The sequence below is a fragment of the Fusarium odoratissimum genome (genome assembly GCF_000260195.1).
Source record: "Fusarium odoratissimum NRRL 54006 unplaced genomic scaffold supercont1.1, whole genome shotgun sequence".
Lineage (NCBI taxonomy): Eukaryota > Fungi > Ascomycota > Sordariomycetes > Hypocreales > Nectriaceae > Fusarium > Fusarium odoratissimum.
The window spans coordinates 1,614,377-1,633,236 of record NW_022158687.1 but is presented as its reverse complement, the minus strand read 5'-3'; the positions used below and the strand labels follow the sequence as shown (position 1 = coordinate 1,633,236).

Below are 18,860 nucleotides of genomic sequence, written 5' to 3'. Positions count from 1 at the left end.
ACATCAAAAATTTCTCTTCAGCTCGTTCTTCACCCGCATGTTTATCCCTCCATGGTACATCGTGCGTCGCCTATCGCCCATCCCGCATTCCTCATGGACCAGGCGCACGGTCTCTCCGGAAATCACGAACAGACCATCGAATCGGGCATCAATATACATGAAGGTACTTGTCCCAATTTTCATCATCGTAAGTCCGTTTGTACGTTTCACACCACGAAGTCAGAGTTAAATTCCGAGCTTGGACGTCATTGTCGAGTCAGACAGTTTGGTGGTTTGTTGGGAAACAAATACACACGTAACCAGCAGATGGGGTTAATTGATAACTGGTGGCAAGCGTGGAAGAATTTCCATAAGTTTACAAAAAAAAAAACAAACGAAATACATCATTATACCTTACCTACTAGTTTAGTCGAGTCTCTGTATTTCTTCTAACCAAGGTACGTATATAAGTAGTCGTTGGACGTATCACGGCGTCGAGTGTGCGGATTTTATTGCACATTGGGTAGGTGACTTCGGGGTCTGTTCATTCTCGCCTTCCATCCTTCTTCCGTTGTTCGATCTCTCGCCTTTAGCGTGGGCCTGGGCCTGGGGATGGGACGGGCGGCGACGGGCCGGGACGGGGGGTTACCACTGTTGCTGGGTAACGCCATAAAGGTTGTTTATTGTTGATGTGGAATTGAAATTAGATATTCCCCTTTCATTAGAGTCTGTTTAATGATACCAGACTAATCAATCTACCCAATGCAATGAAAGTGTAGTTTTATGTGATATGAATTTCATTTGATCTCCTGGAGCATCCGTTATGCTCTGATGATTTATATCTATAGCCTTATGTGTAATCATGGTAATACCTTAGCAATACCATGAGCTTCTAGAATACGTAGCAATCCGTCTTGTACACCCCTTGCTTCCTGCCATGCCATGACGTTCGTAAAAGTATTATGAGCAAACCGTACAAACCCTCTATAGCGCTGAAAAAAAGAAGACAAAAAAAAAAAAAAAAAAAAAAGAACCACTGTGCTTCGAGACACGAAACCGCCATCATTATGGGGCTGTGATGCTGGGAGGAAGATAGGGCATGAACCGTTCAAGCAAACCGTAAAATGCAACGCAAAGCCAACGAGGTTGATACAAAAGCCGCTCTGCTATGCAGCGCAGAGAATGAAGTTCTTACAGTAGAGGTAGATCGTGGAGAAAAATGTGACACAAAATATGAATGTGTAGGGAAAGGTGCGGGCTCTTGGACAATTGCTCAGGAGAACATTCCCCCTTCCTAAGGAGGCGTCATTTGTTCCTCCATGAGCATCTTGCGGACCTCTGTCTCGAGGGTCTGCTCTGTCACACCGGGATCTTCGTCAGTCACTGCACCAGTGACCTTGTTTGCGAGCTCGATTTTCTTCTGACAAGCTTTGTAGATGAGCTCCTCGATAGTATTGGAAGCGATAAGTCGAATGATTTCGACGTCACGCTTCTGACCAAGGCGATGGGCTCTGTTCTCGGCCTGGATGTCATCTTGAGGGTTATCCGATTGGTCAAAGATGATGACTTTGTTGGCAGCCGTGAGGTTGATACCTGTGCCACCTGCTCCGGTTGTGAGCAAGAACACTGGAATATCAGGGTCGTCATTGAACTCGTCAATCAGCGTCTGTCTCTCCACAACATGGGTGCTCCCCATCAAGACTCGATGCTGAATATTCAGCTGAGCGAGCACTTCCTGCAGCAGCTCAATGACGCGAGAAAACTTGCTGAATACAAGGACTCGGTCACCGTTCTCCTGATACTGGTTGATGAGCTCGAGAAGTTTCTTCACCTTTCCGCTGTCCATCTCAGTCTCTGGAGGGATGTCGAACCTTCCGAGAAGGCCTGGGTAGTCACGACACCAGAGGTGAAGTCCAAAATCTGAAGAGTCCTTGAGTTCTTGGATTAGATGCTTTATGTCGGGTTGACGGAGGTCATCCTGAGAAACGCTATCCATCAGGATTCGAGCCATCTTCTCAACCTTCTTGTCATCAAAATGGCGCCTGAAAAGGAGCGGGTGAAGTGCTGCCTTGCGAAGCTGCATCCAGCAATTGTTCTGGTCATTTCCACGGCCACGGACTTTTGTGACGCGCTTGGACGGCTCAAGCTTGAACATCTCTTCGTACTCGGCATACACTTGTTTCTGGTTCTCGTCCATGTCGCAGCGGACGACATTGCAGATCTTGGGAGGCATATCTGACAAAACTTGGTCTTTCCGACGCTGAAGAATGAACGGCTCCAAGATAGTTCTGGCTCGCTTAACACGCTCACTGTACAGAAAAGCACCGTTTGAAACGTCTCTGATAGTGACCTTTTGGCTAAAGATGTACTGAATGTGTTGCATACAACCGTTGAAAATATCGGGGTTTATGAAGTTGAGGAGTGAGGTCATCTCCAACAAATTGTTCTGAACAGGAGTTCCTATACAACATTAGCAAAAGCGCCCATTGAGAAGACCAGAGGTAACAAACCTGTGAGGAGCATTTTCCATGATGCCGGAATACGGCGAAGATCTTTGTATATCTTAGTCTCAGGGTTTTTCATCTTGTGGCCTTCGTCAAAAATGGCAGTGTGCAGTCCAATAGACTGCATAGCCTCAATATCCGCGTCGTTGTTAATTTGTGAGTATGTTGCAAGCACGACGTGGAAGGCTTCGGGATCATGTTCGATCTCAGACGCGATCTCAGCTCGCTCTGCCTGAGAGCCTCGGTATCCGATCACCGAGAGGCCTGGAGCAAATTTCTCAAATTCTCCTAGCCAGTTGTTGTAGGTACTTGGGGGAACGACAATGAGATTGGGCCAAGGCCGGGTTCGTTTTCCATCTTTGCCCTCCTCATAATCCTGAACAAGGTGGCACATGAGTGAAATGACTTGACAAGTCTTGCCCAGCCCCATCTCATCGGCAAGGATACAGCCGATGTTAAACTTGTAGAGGAGGGACATCCAATTCAGGCCTACAAGCTGGAAAGGTTTCATCCGGCAATGCCCATCCATGTACTTGGGCTGTTGGGCAATAGGCGGGCGCACGTATCTGGGCGCGCTGATGCTTGTAGGGGTTGGAGGCAGATCGTCTGAGTTTTGGCTTCGCTCTCGCTTACTATGTCCGAATGTATCGATATCCCAGGTATCAAGCTGCTGCCTGATATCTTTTGCATCGCGGTCACACTTGCCAACAACATTGTCGATTGCGGCAACTGCATCAATAAAGATCTCGACAGCCTCCACAACGTTCTCTCCAATGCTGACTTTGGAAGCCTTTCGGGCGCCAGGCTTTTTACCGACGGTGACACGCCTAGCCTTCGAGATGTCATCAAAAGGTCGCTTCTCGATCATACAAGCAAGTTGCTCTTCTTTCATGCCTGTCATGGCAGCTAGTTCTTGAACAGTGCTTGTGTTGAGACAAGTCAGCACCCGATCATCCTCATCGTCTGAAGGCTCTGGCGATGCCTCCGCCTGATACGTATCCTCCTGCCCATCATCGACAAGGTCAATAATTAGCGGATCGTCGCTTGAGGCATGGGCGGGGGGAGACGAGGGGAATGCTGGAGACGAAGGGACCGAGGACTTTCGGAGACCTTGTACTAGTCGCCGTCGGGGTTTCTTTTCAGGGCTGAGGGATGCTGTGCGTGAGCGCGAGCTGGCCCGGCTCGCTGCTGCTGATGATTGGAGAGCCGCCTTGCTAATCAGACGTCTGCCAGGTTTAGGGTTGGGCGCCGGCTGTTTGGACTGACGCATTTGTCGTTCGAGATAATCTATTGCTTCTGCAAGATCGTTTTTGCATGCACTCAAAGCCTCCTTGGCCTTGTGCGAGGGCACTCTGTCTCCGTAAACATCATAAATCTGTCGGAGTTTGGTCTTGATGGCCTTTTCCGAGCTCTCTGATTCTGGATTGTACGCGAATGCCGAAATCTGTGCCTTAAACGTTGTCGGTCGAATATCGCCACGGGGAGGTGTGAGGTCGTCCTCATCGTCAGAGATGAGATTGATAGGCTCAACAGCCGGTCGCTTGTTGGTCATTGCAGGAGGAGGCCGTTGTGGAGGACGAAAAAAGGTGCCGAGAGGGGCAACTCTGCTACCAAGAGTGTTACCAAGAGGTGTAGGCTTTTTAGGTTGTTGGAAGGGTGATGATGCAGGAACTTCCACAATGCTGCTTGCAGGAGAGGAGCTTCGCATTGGTGCAAGTCCGGGTTTCTGAAGGACTTGTGTTGGTTGTGTTGTAGTATCTCGGCCTCGAAAAAAGGCAGATGGAGAGCAGGGAATGGTATCCGTTATTTCATCGGCATCGTCAATGGTTATTGTATTGCGAGCGAGCGATGGGGTGCGAGGTAGAGCGTTTGAATGCCGGATTGGCAAGGGTGAAGAGCTTCGTGCCATTATAATTGTAGGTGAATTATTACGGGCATACGAAACAATAGGAGTAAAAATCGAGGCTAGCAGTACTTTGGATCGTCCAGGGCGGGGGCTGTCACTGCAAATGAACGGATTGAGCGTTTGGTCTGTTATTTTCTGCCCTTCTTATCGTTCGGCCAACAGAAAACAGAGCACTGGATGAAAGTGGCAGACCGGTGTCATTAAGGAGAATGCTTAGTAGAAAAGGAGAAGAAATCAAGAAAAAATGGGTTAAAGTCGGAGAGTGAGAGATGGTGGTGCTTGCGAGTGCCAAGGGGATCCCAATCCAAATCCTGGAGGGGCGTGAAGTGAGCGAGTGAAGGTGGATATTTTTTTAAAGTGCCCTCAAATCGTTAACGCGACCCGCATCAACTGCATCACGAAGTCACGTGAGATTTCAGCTTCGCGTCAGTGTTTGATGCATAAAATGAAAGAAAGGTCGTAAGAAGTCAATTGAATTAGTAAGGGAAGAAAAACAAAGATAGTCTGATTGAGTTGGCAGTTAGACGAATACTGGTTTTCTTTATCGACCTTCACTCATTGTGAGAACAAAAAGTTTCACACTTTCTATCTGATGGCGCGCGTTGATCATCTCGTGCTAAGTGCTTCTTATCCTCAAGCTCACCTAGTCGCACGTGCAAGTGGGGACCCACCTCTAACCTTCACAGCTCAATTGAGTATCCTCAACTCGACTACAGCACACAAGACGATACCGAGCCTCAGCCGCCTCTTGTACACTTTCAAAATGGCCACTCGACGCATTGTTGCTACTGAAAAGACCTTCCTTGATAAGGATGATCCCATTGATGAGAGTTCTAGTACTGCTCCTGCCGTTCCCAGGTAAGTTTTCTATTCATCTACCTTATTCAAACCGCCATTATTGCCACCTATCGCATCTTGTACACTACATCGATCGCATCGATCTAAACTGACAATTTTGACAGCCAAGTTATCTACAAGCTTCTAGCATTCACTTTTGCCATGATTGTGGTCCCCATTGGTTCCTATTTCCTCACTGTTAATACCGTCTTTCGTGGTATATCTTTTTACCCCGACGTGTCATCATCGAGACTAATCACAAACAGGAAACTCTTCTCTGGCTGGTGGCTTGGCTGCTGTCTTGGCCAATGTCGTCCTTGTGGGATACATTATTGTAGCTATGAAAGAGGATCAGTCGGACAAACAAAAGCCAGAGAGCAAGAAGGACAAGTAGACACAGCGTCATATATAAAGTTGATTCACTCTTTCATAAATTTCTATCCGGCAAAAGAAGAGTCTCAGGGGCAACCGTCTCAATTATTTTCTCGGGTCATCTTCATGACCATGCCTCGCTAGTTTGGGCGGACCATCATGTCTGGATGACCTCTACAGCCACGTGTATATGCTATGTACGTCTCAAGTGTGAGTATAATTAATGATGATCGTGGTGGTAGATCCATCCTCTGCCCTGCTCCTCAAGGATACCCCCAAAAGGGTTGGCTACACAAGGCCACCCCTGCCAATGCCTCGTACAGTTCCGTTTGCTAATGTACCATTCCGTAATAAAACTCAAGTGCTTCGCCTTATCCCATGGGGGAAAAAATAAACCGTATCGTCACAACTGTAAACCAATTTGACCCAAGTTAAACAGTATCTGCCGCTCTGCCCTATAAGAGGGACGAAGCACGAGGCATGGCAGCATACTCCTGGGGGCCATCGCAAAATCCGTCGAATAGTACAGGCGCTTCAAGTCCTGTTCGATCGTGCCATTCGACGTCGAATATCAAAGAAAACGGGTATCGACAAAGGAAAGTAGTTGCATAATAAGGTTTGTTTCGTGTTCGTTTCAAACGTTGACAGTCATTACTGAACCGCTGGCTCTTCAAGAGTTTTTGCTGAACCTACGAGAAAACCAACTCTTGCGCTTGTCCCCGTTAGCTGCTTGCTGAGGTTGGTGTGCCGACTGTTGAGTTGATGTCCTCCTCAAAAGGGTATTCTTCTGTTTCTGCGGTGGAATTGAGGCCTGAGCCTGTGTCGTAGGAGGCTGCGAATGCGAAGGTGGTAGTACTTGAGGTTGTCCCTCATTGTTCACACCAGAACCAGATGCTGGCCAAGGGCGTGACTGGTATGGATGCTGAGGCTGATATGAGCCGGACGCATGCTCATTCAAGGGCTCGCGGCGCTTAGCCGGCATCGTCCGATCAATTGAGCTGTTGTCGCTGCTCGTAGGGTCTGTCTGATAGCCTGCGTGATCCGAATTGCCACTACCCGCAGCAGAAGTCACCGTCTCGTATGATCGGTCCTTGTGGGGGAGAGGATAGATATTCTGATCGTGGCCGCTCTGGTACTGTGGCTCAGACTGCATTCTAGACATCCGTTGCCGAGATGGGCCAGTGCCAAAGCCATTGCTATAAGCCTGCCCATCAAAGTAGTTGCTTCGGGTAGACCCATTCTCAAATTGATTCTCCGGTCTAAAGGAAACGGGGCGGTTGTTGTAGTAGTTGTCGCGAGGGAAGCGAGGCTGACTGTTATAAGAACTATTCCGCCTGTTCCAGTTGGCCTGTGAATCCGTTTCTGTGCGGTGTTAATAAGTTGACTGTATCTGATGCTAGACATCTAACTTACCCGCTCGGTAGAGAGACTTGCGTGAGTAACCACCATCGATTGCGGCCTCGAAACTACGGATAGTGTCTAATGGGCGCTCCCATCTGTTTCGAGTCGGGTTCGATTTGTCGGGATCCGCTATATGAGTTGTCAGTGGTGTCATGTTGTGCATGCTAGCGAACCTACGCACCGATAGAGTTTCCGAAGGCATCTTTGTGTTGCATGGACCGCAGAGGGGCGAAACTCGACTCGGTCATCATGGCAGCGATGGCAGCTGTTGTGGTGTTAGTAGGTGACCTGAACTTCCTGTTGTAGACTCAGGAGATGTCCTGACATACATGGCTCTGCTTCGCTTATGGCTAACGTGGGATCCGCTTTGCTATGTAAACGCTTCGCTTCCTTCTCGGCGTGGGTTTCTTGCAAGTCCTTGCTACCAGAGCTCTTATGCGACTTTTGAGAATGAAAGCTGAACGTTCGGTTGTGGGCAGGCGGATTCTGCGAACCTTTGCGCGGCGAGACCGGGGCAGTCTGTTGATATTGCTGCTGTTGATGATCCTGCGCCGGATAATTCGACGGCGGCGGCGGATATTGGCGATACTGTTCAGTGGAGGTAGCCATGGTCGCGGCGCTTGGGGGGACGACTGTTTTATTTGATGTGGTGCTTGGCCGCAATGGATCTCAGAAAGGCCCTGGCTCTTGGCGATTAGAGTCTCAGCGTGATAAGGCGGGTGGAGAGTTGCAGGCAATCGACCGATGCGATGGGGATTGTGGATAAGAAACTGGAGATTGCAAGGAGCAACGCGGTCGGGGAGAAAAGACCGAAACCAGACCAAACGGCTACTAGCAAGGAAGAGCAGCAATTGTCGTGGATCCTGGGATGAATATATTGGGAGTGGAGATTTATTAAGAGTCGCTGGCGTAGAAGGCTGTGATGAGAGGCTGGGGCTTCCGAGCAATAGTGTGGCCCGGTTGCGTCGGAGTTTGGGGGTACGTATCGTATCAGAAAAGATCCCAGTAGAAAGGAAGGGGTGGGGATGGCTCGTGGGCGGGCGCCTGTACTGCAAGAGAAGAGCCAGGTACAACAGGATTTATAAAGAACGAGTGGCTAAGGAGACAAGGCGATGATACCGTACTCTGCACGCCAAAGTGAGGTGAGAAGTGAGATGTGTCGCCGGTGGCTGCAGGTCTCTGACTTCGTACGCGGGACGATGTGATCATTCGTTGGCGCTGTGGTCTTGGCCTGGACTGGTACTTTAATTTTGAACAACTGGACAACAGCACAAAAGAACGATGCGTTGTATAGAGAGGCACCGAGTTCTTGCCCTTGTCACTGGCCGCGAAACAGTACAATAAATTTGACCGGGATGTGGGAAAGCGAATCGCTGTTTTCTTTATCAGGCCGTGTTCAAAAGCGAGCTAAAGCGGCGCCGGGTGCGTTTTGATGCTAATGCCTGTGGCTGCGTGATAATGATGTGGGATCGGCGTGCTGGGGGCTGATCTTCGTAAAGTGACTGCCGCTTTTTTGGTCTGCTTGTTGTTTCTTTGGCAGTGCCTGAGGGCTTATCCCCTTTCGTCTTTGATTGATCTTTTTTTATCACTTTGTTGGGGTATCCGTCGGAGAAGGGATCTTCGAACAAGTCCAGTGCTTCGTAAGTGCTTGCGTTGGGCCTGGGCGATTACCTTTACTGTCTTGACGTCACTATTAATTAGAAATTTCTAGTGTCGGCTGGCGTGAAGTTCAGGGGAATTGAGCCGTGCCACGTTGAAACTGATCGGAAGAATCGTCCGGAGTGGCTTGCTGCTGAGACTCTCAATAGTGCTCGTTTTTGGTGGACAGGGGTCCAGCCGATAGTGGGCCTCGCGTGTTGTCGAGTCACTAAAAAGGTGACGGAACGGAGTTGGAGATTTCGAAGGTTGTTGTATAAGCCAGTCTGGGGATTCGATTGGATATCGAGCTAATATCGCGAAGCCAGATGCAGTTTGTTGGAAACCTGGGGATGGCCGATGTGTAGTAGAAGTCGTAGGAGGAAGCGTTGATCTATTAGTGGGATCCTGCTCGTTGATTAATTACTCGTGAATGCGCAGGTGAGATGTCTAGGTAGGTTCTTGATAGGTTATTGAATAGCAATCTGCCACTGTAGATGGGTTTGAGTCGATGATAGCTTCAGCACAAAACCAGTAAACGAAAGACAAACAAAGAGCAGGCAGAGGAAGCGAGAGTCAGAATGCGAGATCTTTGCTTGATGAAAACTGAGGAAGCTTTTTAGGAAGAATGAGGGGAAACTACGTAGAGGCCTTCCCTAGGCCATACTCGGAGAGTATCGAGACACACCAGATTACCAGGTCATGACGCGTCGTTTCCCCTTCCTCCCCGGCTACTGCAGTGACAGCCACGACATGCAGACGGGCTCTCTACATACAGTACATCTGCATCTGCATCTGTTGCTTACCATTTACGAGGATACAGGAGCTTTGTGGCCCAATGGGGGAGAATGATAGCTGCAGAGTTGCAACTGCTTGCACCAAAGTTCGGTACCTTGAATTCTCATTCGAGGCTAATAATTCAGTTACCACCCTGTGTAGCTGATAATGTTGACTTTTATGGTTTTCACTGTAATCGTCGTAAGCCGAAGGCTAAGCCATTAAACTCAATGGCTCCTCCAATGGACAATGGGCGGTACCATCCCGTCAGATATCCCACTCTGTACGCAGTACACATTCTAACATTAGTAGTCCATTATATTTGCAGAAAGTTGGTCTCGACCGACTAAAGCCAAGAACCATGACGGGCATCTGGATGGCGCTATTGATGCCATGCCACGTCTTGACTTCTGAGGCTCCGTGTTTGCGCATGAATACCTGATCAGATGCATTTTTGTCCCATGCTGTGTGAGCTGAACTGAGTTGAGCTGTAGCCTGTGGTGCGATGCAATGCAGCACTAGAGGTAGGTAGAAAAAGGTGGTCGGTCGGTCGACAGCACAGGCTCTTGAAAGGCAGGGGAGGCTGGGGAGCTGGATTAGGTTGAGAATGGAGCCCTAGTAACGAATCACCGCCTATTATAGGCCTCTCTCAGCAATTCCCAGGTCATCTTGACTTTGTCGATGGTTGTCTCGCCCCTGTTTTATCTCGTGTTAGTGGCTCCCACACACCATCTCCGGCGTTGTCTCTTCAACATGGATCCATCATGATATGGTACGGTGCGGTACCAATACTTATTATGTCGGGTGCAAGCTCAGCCACATTTAGGGTTCCCATTTCGAATCTCGATGCTTCCTTTTGATCGGCCCTTTGTCCAACTCGGCTTGGACGCTGCACAAACGCCATTTCTGTGAAAAACTTGCTGTCAGTCTCTATGCAAAGCCCCAGCGAATAAGGCACAAGACCCAAGCTCGTGTAGTTGCTTGGCTACAAAGACGACAGACCCTACCTGCCCTCCATGAGTTGATAGATTTGCTATCTGGTTGGTTTGCTAAGTCAGCTTGCCGGACTCTTAATCACTCCAACCCCTAGGGTATGACACCCCAGTCGATAGATGAGGGAGGCCTGGAGGCGAGGATCTGGACTGCAAATGTATGGCATTTTGCTCTTGTCGAATTGCCCATCCTGTGACATGGAATTAGTGTTTCTACCAAATGGGACAAGTTTAAAGATATGGTCTGCAAAATAGGCGCTAAAACAAAAAAAAAAGTCGAGACGATCGATGTTGAGTTTTCGTCTAGGCTAAAATAGAGCGGCGGCTTCTCATAGGTTGTGGATGATAGCGGTCCTACTGTAGGTCGCGGATAGATCTCAGGAGCTGACGATAGTAGAGCTGATATTGGAACATAGACGCGATTCTACTCTGCTCTGCCCTGTTTATCCCCCCAAGCCCCCATCTCCGCCCAGTGAAACACACTTGCTATCAAGGAGGGACGGGATTTGAACCTTGGTTCTTTGTTCCGAGACATTCGTCGTTGAACACAATGCCTTGAACTCAAAATACCTGTATTGGCCATACACAATTCCTATGGTTGGCCGGCTTTTCCGGCTGGGCCCCAACGCAATGCATAATGCGCCGTTAACCACACAGGCCAAACGATCCCTCTTGCTACTTGATGATACTGAGTTCGGTTCTGGCTTTGCTTGGCTCGCCTCCAGACCTCCAGATAGTATGCCCGAGTGACTCAAGCTGCAGTTATCATGCATACGATTTTGATCTTGCTGGCCGGCCTAACGACAACCATCCTCTTCGAGGTTGGAACGGCAAAAATACGCCGTCCGTGGAGGAAACAGTAGCGGTAGTTGTATGACCCCTTGACAGCCTCCATACAGTCGGAATATTTTCCATTAACCACGGGTGCTCTCTATCCAGCCCGTCCCGTTTCAACGGCAACGGTTTCGCCCTGGCAACTTGACTCCCGAGAACCTTCATAATGTGAGCAGTGTAGGGCTTAAACTTACACAGGTTGATCCGACCGCCGCCAATATCCTAGACGCCAATGCATCTCTAAGTGGAAGATAATTGGATCTGCCCTGATGGGATATTACCGCGGCGAATGAATGGTCAATATTGATATCACAGCTATTGCATTTCGTATATGTGTTATCCTATGCTGTGAAACTGCTGCACCAGGCCCTTGATATTGATACTTGGGTTGATATCATGATAGAAAAACCCCTTTCCTCTTCCCGAACATTTGATTTATACCTTAGTTACCTGAATGACAAACCATACTCACGATGATGTTGCCAAATGTTCAGCTTCGCGATGCTATAAACAGTTTTCCTACGCCTGGTTCTCCTAGAGCCTACAAGTTCCCCATGCAGACTCTACGAGAAGACTGGTCGAACCGCTCTCCTTGTTTACAAGCGAGGTTCGCTACATGTTGCTGGATGATATGAGTACGAGTCTTGAACATAGAATATTCAACTGAACATCGTTGACCAAGGATGTCAGATTTGTATCCGCCTGTCACTCCCCTCTACAGCATGTCCAACGCTTCTCACCTATTGTATTGTTGTGATTATCTATCAATGGTGATATACCTCGCTTGAGCATGACCGAAGCTGTGACAGTAGCGAGTTGTGTCCTTGAGTTTATCTTTAGTACATTGGCCGAGCCACATCTGGCGGAAGCATCTGGATCATGAGTCTCTGCTGGTTCGAGTAGATACACAATATGGCCAGGATCATTAGGTGGGTGGAAGCAGCAGGCAAGTGGAATGCGTTCATAGAGTTATGGCATATTACGAACAATATGGCAGCGTATCACATTACATAGAACGCATCGAGGCAACCCGACGCAGGTATCCGAGTCTGCGTAGCCGTTAGACGGGGAACGAGTTGAGCCATTTGAGGTTGTTGTGAAGTGTTGTTTCAAAAGCAGTTTCCGATTCATCATAAGACGCCGACCATGGCTCAAAACTTCCCCGCACGAGTCAAATCACAATCCAGCTTTCAGGAACGCTGTGTACTGCCGTAATAGAGGCCCTGGACCTGGCATTCATCAATGATTCGCTTGTACCCTATTCACGACCGTAGCCGAACACCGGTCCCGAATCCCAACCACCAAAAAGTATTCCATCGCTGAAGCCCCTCCCAGTGGACTGCCCTGGGCGAGGTCGAGTTCCGCCAACCGTTTCATGAAAGGGGAATGAAGTTATATCATCAAGACGAAGGTGCTCAGGTGTGCAGAGCCTTTTCGGGGGTTGGGATTTGACGTCTTTTTTGAATTCAATGCCTCAAAGCAAGGCAATATGTTTTATCCTTGCCTCGACCAATGCAGCCAAATGAGAACCGCCCTCACTACCAACTCCAGCCCGAAGCCCTTTTTTTATATCGACGAAGGGTACAACATGACACGAACGGAAGCACCGAAAGACTTGGTGGGAAGGGGGGAGGTGAACTTGGCGCGGACGACGCCGGAGTTTCCTGCAGAGATACGTTAGATGATTGTTCATGTCGTCGTTCACCGGGTCGAGTATTAATTACCGTGTGGTCGAGTGACCTTGCCCCAGATCACGCGGATCTTGGTGCCGCGGATCTCCTTCTGGCCCCGGTAGACGAAAGCAACCTTCTTGCCGAGATAGAAGCTATCACGAATGTCAGTATCCAGACCGACTGGGAACATTCCTCTCATGTTGACGTACTTGGCGGCGTTGGTGTCATCAACACCCTCAATCTTGATCAGGCTGGTAGCAGGGCGGGTGGTGTGACGAGAGCGCTGGTAGCTCAGGTGACGTCCCCTAAACCAATATCGTCAGTCCAAAATTCTGTCGCTCGTTGTGTTCGTGCCGTGGCTTCGCGGAATATCGATATCGAAAATCTGAAGAGTGCGCACTTGTCTAGGCAAGTACATCCTTCTCATATCGCATGCGTGACAGGCTGGCTGACAGGAGGCTTTACTCACTTGACGTATACTAGAGGCAAAGTTAGCAACGAATTCATCGATATTTAGATTTCCAAATTTGCGAGTCGAGCCCAGTCGGTGCGCTCGTCGCTTCTCTGGCGGGCGGGATAAACTCACGTCGGTGACCGGCTTCTGAAGGCATCTTGGCTGTGGTATGACTTCCGTCCTCTCAAACAACCTGCGGTTAGTAGATAGCTGATTGTTTGAACGAAAGACCTTCGCGTTGGTGAGGTGCGTGTTTGGTGATTGATCTGTGGAGTGGGGAGGGTGCGCCAATCGCACTTTCCTGGTCAACCCTAGAAATCACGTGCTATACCACTTGCGGCGGACAAGAAGTGGCTGTTGTGGCTAGTGCATTCACGATTTTGATCTACTGTTTTTAGCAGATACCTTAGTTTAAACCACCAACCCAGGAAGAAAACATCCTGGGCTGATCCTGGATGACGAACATGAATCTGAATCAATTGTGTCTTGAAGACACTTCGTTCTACAATGCCTTAACCGGTGAAAGTGGTGCCAATATTCTCATTATCATTCTTGTGTAAATTGTCCATACCTATGAGCGTAGAGGTACCTAGTGGCAATGCTGGTCCAGCTTGAGCCTGGGTAAGCCTGGACGTCAACCAACATCTGAAGCTCTCTCCAACTCTCTCAAGTGGCACGTTGACACGAGAAACTCAACAACGTTGACTCTCGTGGCTGGATAGAATATATTTCAAGTACCATGCCATAAATTCCCTCAGGACAGCTGACTACCTTCGATTAACCGGACTTCTTGATTAGCAGTTGCATGGAATCATTCCTGCACTCACCTTTTCCGCCCCAATGATTTCTTGGTGAAGGTTTGGGGTTTAGTTAAAGCCGACACCGGGGAGAGAGGGGCCGAGCAGGCGCTCGTGGATCCTGGCACCGAAGTGGTTCGGAATTTGGTGTCCGAGCAAGCCAGGTCAAGATGAGCTCATCAAAGATATTGACGGAGCTCACCATTTTGTACATGTGAGTTCTTTTTTATTTTATGTTAAAGTTAAGTGAAGAGGAGGAAGTAATGTCATTGGCATGCTAACGGCTATCCAATGACTACCTGTTGCGATACTACGCTCTTGGACCACATTGCCTTTGGTCTATAATTTATTGTGAACACCTTATATAATTACCGAGTAAGCGATTCATCAATACATTGGCCCGTCACGGGCAGGAGTGCAAGAAAACAGATTCGGATTCTTAGCCGGCTATCTGATGATCGGAGTTTATCGACTAGATTGTTTCTCGGTGCTTGCAGACCTTGGGAGTTGCTCAGTCGAGGTGATACATATCTGGGACCAGGGGTCTGCAGTGGACCTGTCTGGCAAGTCGAAGCGCTGCATGTCACAGACTTCCATCGCTAACAACTATGGAGAAGATCCTGAGACACCGCGGTTGCGCCGTGAGGCCGGATTCTGGTCTACGTGCTTGCCGCCAGATTACGAGATTCAGTTGGGGGTTTCTCTATCTGAGCGTCATCTTTTATTAGTGAGCGTTACTGATCTATGTACATCAATATTAGCAACATGAGTATGCTTATTACACTTTCCGGAATCGGCAGTGGCATCGTGTAACGGACGACGCTCCGTGTGTGAAAGACGGGAACAACACCGACACCCCAATGTCTTGATAATCAGATTGTACGTAGGCTCGGTGGGCCTTGGTGTGTGCCTGTTGGGGGAGCGGCAGAATAGGTAGAATTGCGCTGGGCTAGGCGGCTCGCTGGTTAGGCAATCCAGGGACCGCCACCGCCGCCGAAGCCAGGACGGACAGGACTCGGTGAGGGATCGATGCCCGGGCATGCCGGAGAAGCTGACAAAGAAGTCGGATTGTTTAGTTGGAGAAGCATCATGCTTCGTCATGCTCACGGCACAAATCAAACTGTGCAATGGACAAGTCTGGGTGTCCTATCAACGGTTGCCATTGTGTTGATGCGGGCCTGGTCATGAATCACAAAATGACATGAGAGGGGAGGAAAGAGCTGATACTTATGAATATTGGTAACGTACTGCTGAGACAAATAAACACAGAGAGGTTGCTGGGTTGAAGCGTGTGGAAACACCATACGTCAAGTCCGCGACAGATCCAGTCAGACATTGAGTTGCGTAGCATGGCCCCGAAAGCACGGAAACGATTCGACCGCTTGCGCCTGAAGCAATTGGCCCGGGAGAGAAGAATGGATGGATTCAGTGTCAGTTTAAAAGGACTCCATAAGTGTAAATAGGTAGGCAAAATTTAGGCAAAATAGAAGCGAATAGTTTGTGATGAGCCCGGAGATAGAATCGCCGCTGGTACATCTGTGCTACGCGAGACAAACAGACAGCTACCGACCTTATGCGTCTGACTGATGCCCTCGCAAGGACATCGCCTAATAGTACACATTCATGACTATAACCAATTCAAAGTTCATCACCATGGCTTCCTGATTACCGGATCCAGTCAAGACCTTGTGAGGTGAATACCTCCATGTCAAGTAACTCACTCAGTGGACGGACCTACACTTTTTTATCCACCCACTCTTTTTTAGGGACTTTCACTTCGGATTTTAGGGACCCGACTGCATCATAGCCCCATCGCTCACGCAGGGATCCCACCTATTGATGAAGGTGGATGGATTTGGATTGTTACCTTAGCTCCCCCAGCTGCTGTGCTCAGGTCTGCGGCGGGCATTGGACGCTCCCGTCGTCATAAAACCTTCCTGGCCAGGCCCCAAAACCTCGTTACCTTTTCCGTTTCCATTTCCATTTTCCAGATCTCTCTCATACTTCCTCCACTCTCCCGTTTGTCTTGTACAGCTTATCCTCATTCCCCAGTCCATACTTGAACCTCAACAATGGATCCGTAGGTGCTCCCTCAACATCAACTTCCAAACCCCCCACCATGACTTTGCGCTCTAGCTGCGAGCTATCATGCTCGCGCTGAGCGTTTTGCGATACGATCGCGTCTCCTCACGCCTCAATGTCTGAACACCACAAATGGAAAAACTTCTTTACTGATACGATTTCTCTTCTAGATGCATGGAGCTCAAGCAGAACACGACAATCGTCGTGCTCGGCGCTTCTGGTGATCTGGCGAAAAAGAAGACGGTGGGGAGCTCCCCCAACTGCCCCTCACATACCAATGTGCTTGTGCTAACATATTTGATTTTGCTGCATGATAGTACCCTGCGCTTTTCGGTCTTGTAAGTGACTAGTCCAGCCGACAAAGCGCTCTTCTCTCGACTAACATGTCCTCAGTATCGAAACCAGTTCCTGCCCAAGGATGTCAAGATTGTCGGATATGCCCGCACCAAGATGGACCACGATGAATACATTCGACGCATCAAGTCATACATAAAGACACCCACAAAGGAGACTGAGCAGCAACTCGAGGAGTTCGCCGGGCTTTGCACCTACGTCTCGGGTCAGTACGACAAGGATGAGTCTTTCCAGGGTTTGGAGCAGCACCTCCAGGAGGTTGAGCAGGGCCGCCCCGAGAACCACCGTCTTTTCTACATGGCGCTGCCCCCCAGTGTCTTCACCATTGTTTCACAGCACCTGAAGAAGATTTGCTACCCCAAGAACGGTGTCGCGCGTGTGATTGTGTGTGAAAATACCCTCATCATGATAAAGGTTGGGCTAACCATCCCCGCAGGTCGAGAAGCCCTTCGGCAAGGACCTTGCCAGCTCCCGAGAGCTTCAAAAGTCACTCGAGCCTGATTGGAACGAGCAGGAACTGTTCCGAATTGACCACTACCTGGGCAAGGAGATGGTCAAGAACATTCTGATTCTTAGATTTGGCAACTCTTTCCTCGGCGCCACGTGGAACCGACACCACATCGACAACGTCCAGATCACCTTCAAGGAGCCCTTTGGTACCGAGGGTCGCGGGGGCTACTTTGACGAGTTCGGTATCGTTCGTGATGTCATGCAGAACCATCTCCTCCAGGTCCTTACTCTCTTGGCTATGGAGAGGCCCATCTCTTTCAACGCCGAGGATATCCGCGATGAGAAGGTTCGCGTTCTCCGTGCCATTCCAGCCATTGAGCCCAAGAACGTCATCATTGGTCAGTACGGTAAGTCTCTTGACGGTAGTAAGCCCGCCTACCGTGAGGACGACACTGTCCCCAAGGACTCGAGATGCCCTACTTTCTGTGCACTCGTTGCTTACATCAAGAACGAGCGCTGGGATGGCGTACCTTTCATTATGAAGGCCGGAAAGGCTCTCAATGAGCAGAAGACCGAGATTCGAATCCAGTTCAAGGACGTCACATCGGGTATCTTTAAGGACATTCCCCGAAACGAGCTTGTTATGCGCATTCAGCCCAATGAGAGTGTCTATATCAAGATGAACTCTAAGCTGCCTGGTCTCAGCATGCAAACTGTTGTTACCGAGCTGGATCTCACCTATCGACGACGATTCTCCGACCTCAAAATCCCTGAGGCATACGAGTCGCTTGTCCTTGACTGCTTGAAGGGCGACCAGTCCAACTTTGTCCGTGACGACGAGCTCGACGCCAGCTGGCGCATCTTCACCCCTCTCCTCCACTACCTTGATGACAACAAGGAGATTATTCCCATGGAGTACCCTTACGGTATGTTTCTAGTACGAGGCATGCTGAGTTTTACTTACGTTGTTAATAGGTTCTCGTGGTCCTGCTGTTCTGGACGACTTCACCTCCTCCTACGGTTACAAGTTCAGCGACGCTGCTGGCTACCAGTGGCCAACAACCAATGCTGCTGCTCCTAACAAGTTGTAAGTTTAATAACTTGCATCCTGTAGGCTAGTCTGGGTGCGACGAATTACAGAACCGGTTTGCTAATTCTTGTAGCTAATAACGCCTCCCGTACAATGAGAGAGTCACGACCGATTTCGGACTATGATATCCAAGCCTGACGAGGCAACAAAACACCAATCAATGATTTACTCTATATAAAAAAACGATGGAAACTGTTGTCGTAACTTTTGCGACATAATGATGGGCACTTGCTTCTGGGAACTTTTTAGATGCGTTCACATTGGGGGATTGGCTCATTGCTTACGACTCGCTCAATCAAATGAAAATTTCAATTTCAACCTTGAATTGATCATTCCCAGTTTGGATAGAAATGACTTCATAGCCATGATACCAAGGCTCTTTGTGCCCTGCCTTACCAATACTTCAATAGGCTGTGGTTTTGGGCAGTGGACGCCACAGATGTTAAACGGTCAAAGGGTTGAAAGACACGGTAGGCTTGCATAAAGACATCATGGATATTACGGAGGCGCATCAATATCGACGTATGTCTCATCATCAATGTGTTTTCAAGATAAGAAAAGACATACTGTATGTGCCAAATAAACTAAGCACAAAATCTACCTTGCTATAGAAACGCTCCTTATTTTCCTACTGATGATGGTAAATTTAATGAATCCGTGCATAACAGATTATGCAACTTTTACTTTGCCCCCAAAGTCTTTGTGCTGACTTGTGCCTGGCCT

The 18,860-nt window shown here is 49.0% G+C and overlaps 6 protein-coding genes across 14 annotated transcripts; 2 read left to right on the top strand and 4 right to left on the bottom strand.

Moving 5' to 3' along the window:
• Window positions 1–754: 754 nt before the first annotated feature.
• Window positions 755–4,713, bottom strand: FOIG_00577 (uncharacterized protein). The gene is made up of 2 exons (XM_031196835.1): window positions 2,490–4,713; window positions 755–2,439 (listed from the first exon to the last, which is right to left on the bottom strand). The coding sequence occupies exons 1-2, from the start codon at window positions 4,390–4,392 to the stop codon at window positions 1,274–1,276; spliced, it is 3,069 nt and encodes a 1,022-aa protein (XP_031072602.1). The 5' UTR covers window positions 4,393–4,713; the 3' UTR covers window positions 755–1,273.
• Window positions 4,714–5,039: 326 nt separating this feature from the next.
• FOIG_00576 (uncharacterized protein) lies at window positions 5,040–5,792 on the top strand. Its single transcript, XM_031196834.1, has 3 exons — window positions 5,040–5,247; window positions 5,352–5,443; window positions 5,493–5,792. The coding sequence occupies exons 1-3, from the start codon at window positions 5,153–5,155 to the stop codon at window positions 5,618–5,620; spliced, it is 315 nt and encodes a 104-aa protein (XP_031072601.1). The 5' UTR covers window positions 5,040–5,152; the 3' UTR covers window positions 5,621–5,792.
• Window positions 5,173–9,286, bottom strand: FOIG_00575 (uncharacterized protein). Of its 4 annotated transcripts, XM_031196830.1 has the most exons (4): window positions 7,329–9,286; window positions 7,181–7,264; window positions 7,012–7,128; window positions 5,173–6,960 (listed from the first exon to the last, which is right to left on the bottom strand). In XM_031196830.1, exons 1-4 carry the CDS (start codon window positions 7,606–7,608, stop codon window positions 6,269–6,271), a joined length of 1,173 nt encoding a protein of 390 aa, XP_031072597.1. In that variant the 5' UTR covers window positions 7,609–9,286; the 3' UTR covers window positions 5,173–6,268. The 4 variants fall into 4 exon arrangements, with proteins under 4 accessions (XP_031072597.1, XP_031072600.1, XP_031072599.1 ...); XM_031196833.1 differs by having other exon boundaries at window positions 5,600–6,960; window positions 7,181–9,286; XM_031196832.1 differs by having other exon boundaries at window positions 5,622–6,960; window positions 7,012–7,264.
• Window positions 9,287–12,051: 2,765 nt separating this feature from the next.
• On the bottom strand, window positions 12,052–14,199 carry FOIG_00574 (60S ribosomal protein L33-A). The gene is made up of 5 exons (XM_031196829.1): window positions 13,497–14,199; window positions 13,380–13,389; window positions 13,120–13,215; window positions 12,962–13,062; window positions 12,052–12,901 (listed from the first exon to the last, which is right to left on the bottom strand). Exons 1-5 carry the CDS (start codon window positions 13,519–13,521, stop codon window positions 12,804–12,806), a joined length of 330 nt encoding a protein of 109 aa, XP_031072596.1. The 5' UTR covers window positions 13,522–14,199; the 3' UTR covers window positions 12,052–12,803.
• A 197-nt stretch (window positions 14,200–14,396) lies between these two features.
• Window positions 14,397–15,833, bottom strand: FOIG_00573 (uncharacterized protein). Of its 2 annotated transcripts, none has more exons than XM_031196827.1 (2): window positions 15,389–15,833; window positions 14,397–15,339 (listed from the first exon to the last, which is right to left on the bottom strand). In XM_031196827.1, exon 2 carries the CDS (start codon window positions 15,260–15,262, stop codon window positions 14,876–14,878), a length of 387 nt encoding a protein of 128 aa, XP_031072594.1. In that variant the 5' UTR covers window positions 15,263–15,339; window positions 15,389–15,833; the 3' UTR covers window positions 14,397–14,875. The 2 variants fall into 2 exon arrangements, with proteins under 2 accessions (XP_031072594.1, XP_031072595.1); XM_031196828.1 differs by having other exon boundaries at window positions 15,410–15,833.
• FOIG_00572 (glucose-6-phosphate 1-dehydrogenase) lies at window positions 15,751–18,798 on the top strand. Of its 5 annotated transcripts, none has more exons than XM_031196822.1 (7): window positions 15,751–16,241; window positions 16,414–16,486; window positions 16,561–16,581; window positions 16,637–16,981; window positions 17,034–17,973; window positions 18,023–18,134; window positions 18,211–18,798. In XM_031196822.1, the coding sequence occupies exons 1-7, from the start codon at window positions 16,234–16,236 to the stop codon at window positions 18,212–18,214; spliced, it is 1,503 nt and encodes a 500-aa protein (XP_031072589.1). In that variant the 5' UTR covers window positions 15,751–16,233; the 3' UTR covers window positions 18,215–18,798. The 5 variants fall into 5 exon arrangements, with proteins under 5 accessions (XP_031072589.1, XP_031072590.1, XP_031072593.1 ...); XM_031196823.1 differs by having other exon boundaries at window positions 15,854–16,241; window positions 18,023–18,157; XM_031196826.1 differs by having other exon boundaries at window positions 15,854–16,241; window positions 16,414–16,581.
• Window positions 18,799–18,860: the final 62 nt, after the last annotated feature.

Bases quoted from the DNA above. Each gene is read 5' to 3' on its own strand.
- FOIG_00573 (XM_031196827.1), bottom strand. From the start codon at position 15,262: ATGACGAAGCATGATGCTTCTCCAACTAAACAATCCGACTTCTTTGTC.
- FOIG_00572 (XM_031196822.1), top strand. The intron at 16,982-17,033 runs GTGTGTGAAAAT...CCATCCCCGCAG, and splicing joins ACGGTGTCGCGCGTGTGATT to GTCGAGAAGCCCTTCGGCAA. The intron at 17,974-18,022 runs GTATGTTTCTAG...CGTTGTTAATAG, and splicing joins TCCCATGGAGTACCCTTACG to GTTCTCGTGGTCCTGCTGTT.
- FOIG_00575 (XM_031196830.1), bottom strand. From the start codon at position 7,608: ATGGCTACCTCCACTGAACAGTATCGCCAATATCCGCCGCCGCCGTCG. The intron at 7,129-7,180 runs GTGCGTAGGTTC...CAACTCATATAG, and splicing joins TGCCTTCGGAAACTCTATCG to CGGATCCCGACAAATCGAAC. The intron at 6,961-7,011 runs GTAAGTTAGATG...AACACCGCACAG, and splicing joins CAAGTCTCTCTACCGAGCGG to AAACGGATTCACAGGCCAAC.
- FOIG_00576 (XM_031196834.1), top strand. From the start codon at position 5,153: ATGGCCACTCGACGCATTGTTGCTACTGAAAAGACCTTCCTTGATAAG. The intron at 5,248-5,351 runs GTAAGTTTTCTA...CAATTTTGACAG, and splicing joins ACTGCTCCTGCCGTTCCCAG to CCAAGTTATCTACAAGCTTC. The intron at 5,444-5,492 runs GTATATCTTTTT...AATCACAAACAG, and splicing joins TGTTAATACCGTCTTTCGTG to GAAACTCTTCTCTGGCTGGT.
- FOIG_00577 (XM_031196835.1), bottom strand. From the start codon at position 4,392: ATGGCACGAAGCTCTTCACCCTTGCCAATCCGGCATTCAAACGCTCTA. The intron at 2,440-2,489 runs GTTTGTTACCTC...AATGTTGTATAG, and splicing joins ATGGAAAATGCTCCTCACAG to GAACTCCTGTTCAGAACAAT.
- FOIG_00574 (XM_031196829.1), bottom strand. From the start codon at position 13,521: ATGCCTTCAGAAGCCGGTCACCGAC. The intron at 13,063-13,119 runs GTACGTCAACAT...CATTCGTGATAG, and splicing joins GATGACACCAACGCCGCCAA to CTTCTATCTCGGCAAGAAGG. The intron at 12,902-12,961 runs GTAATTAATACT...GTATCTCTGCAG, and splicing joins CAAGGTCACTCGACCACACG to GAAACTCCGGCGTCGTCCGC.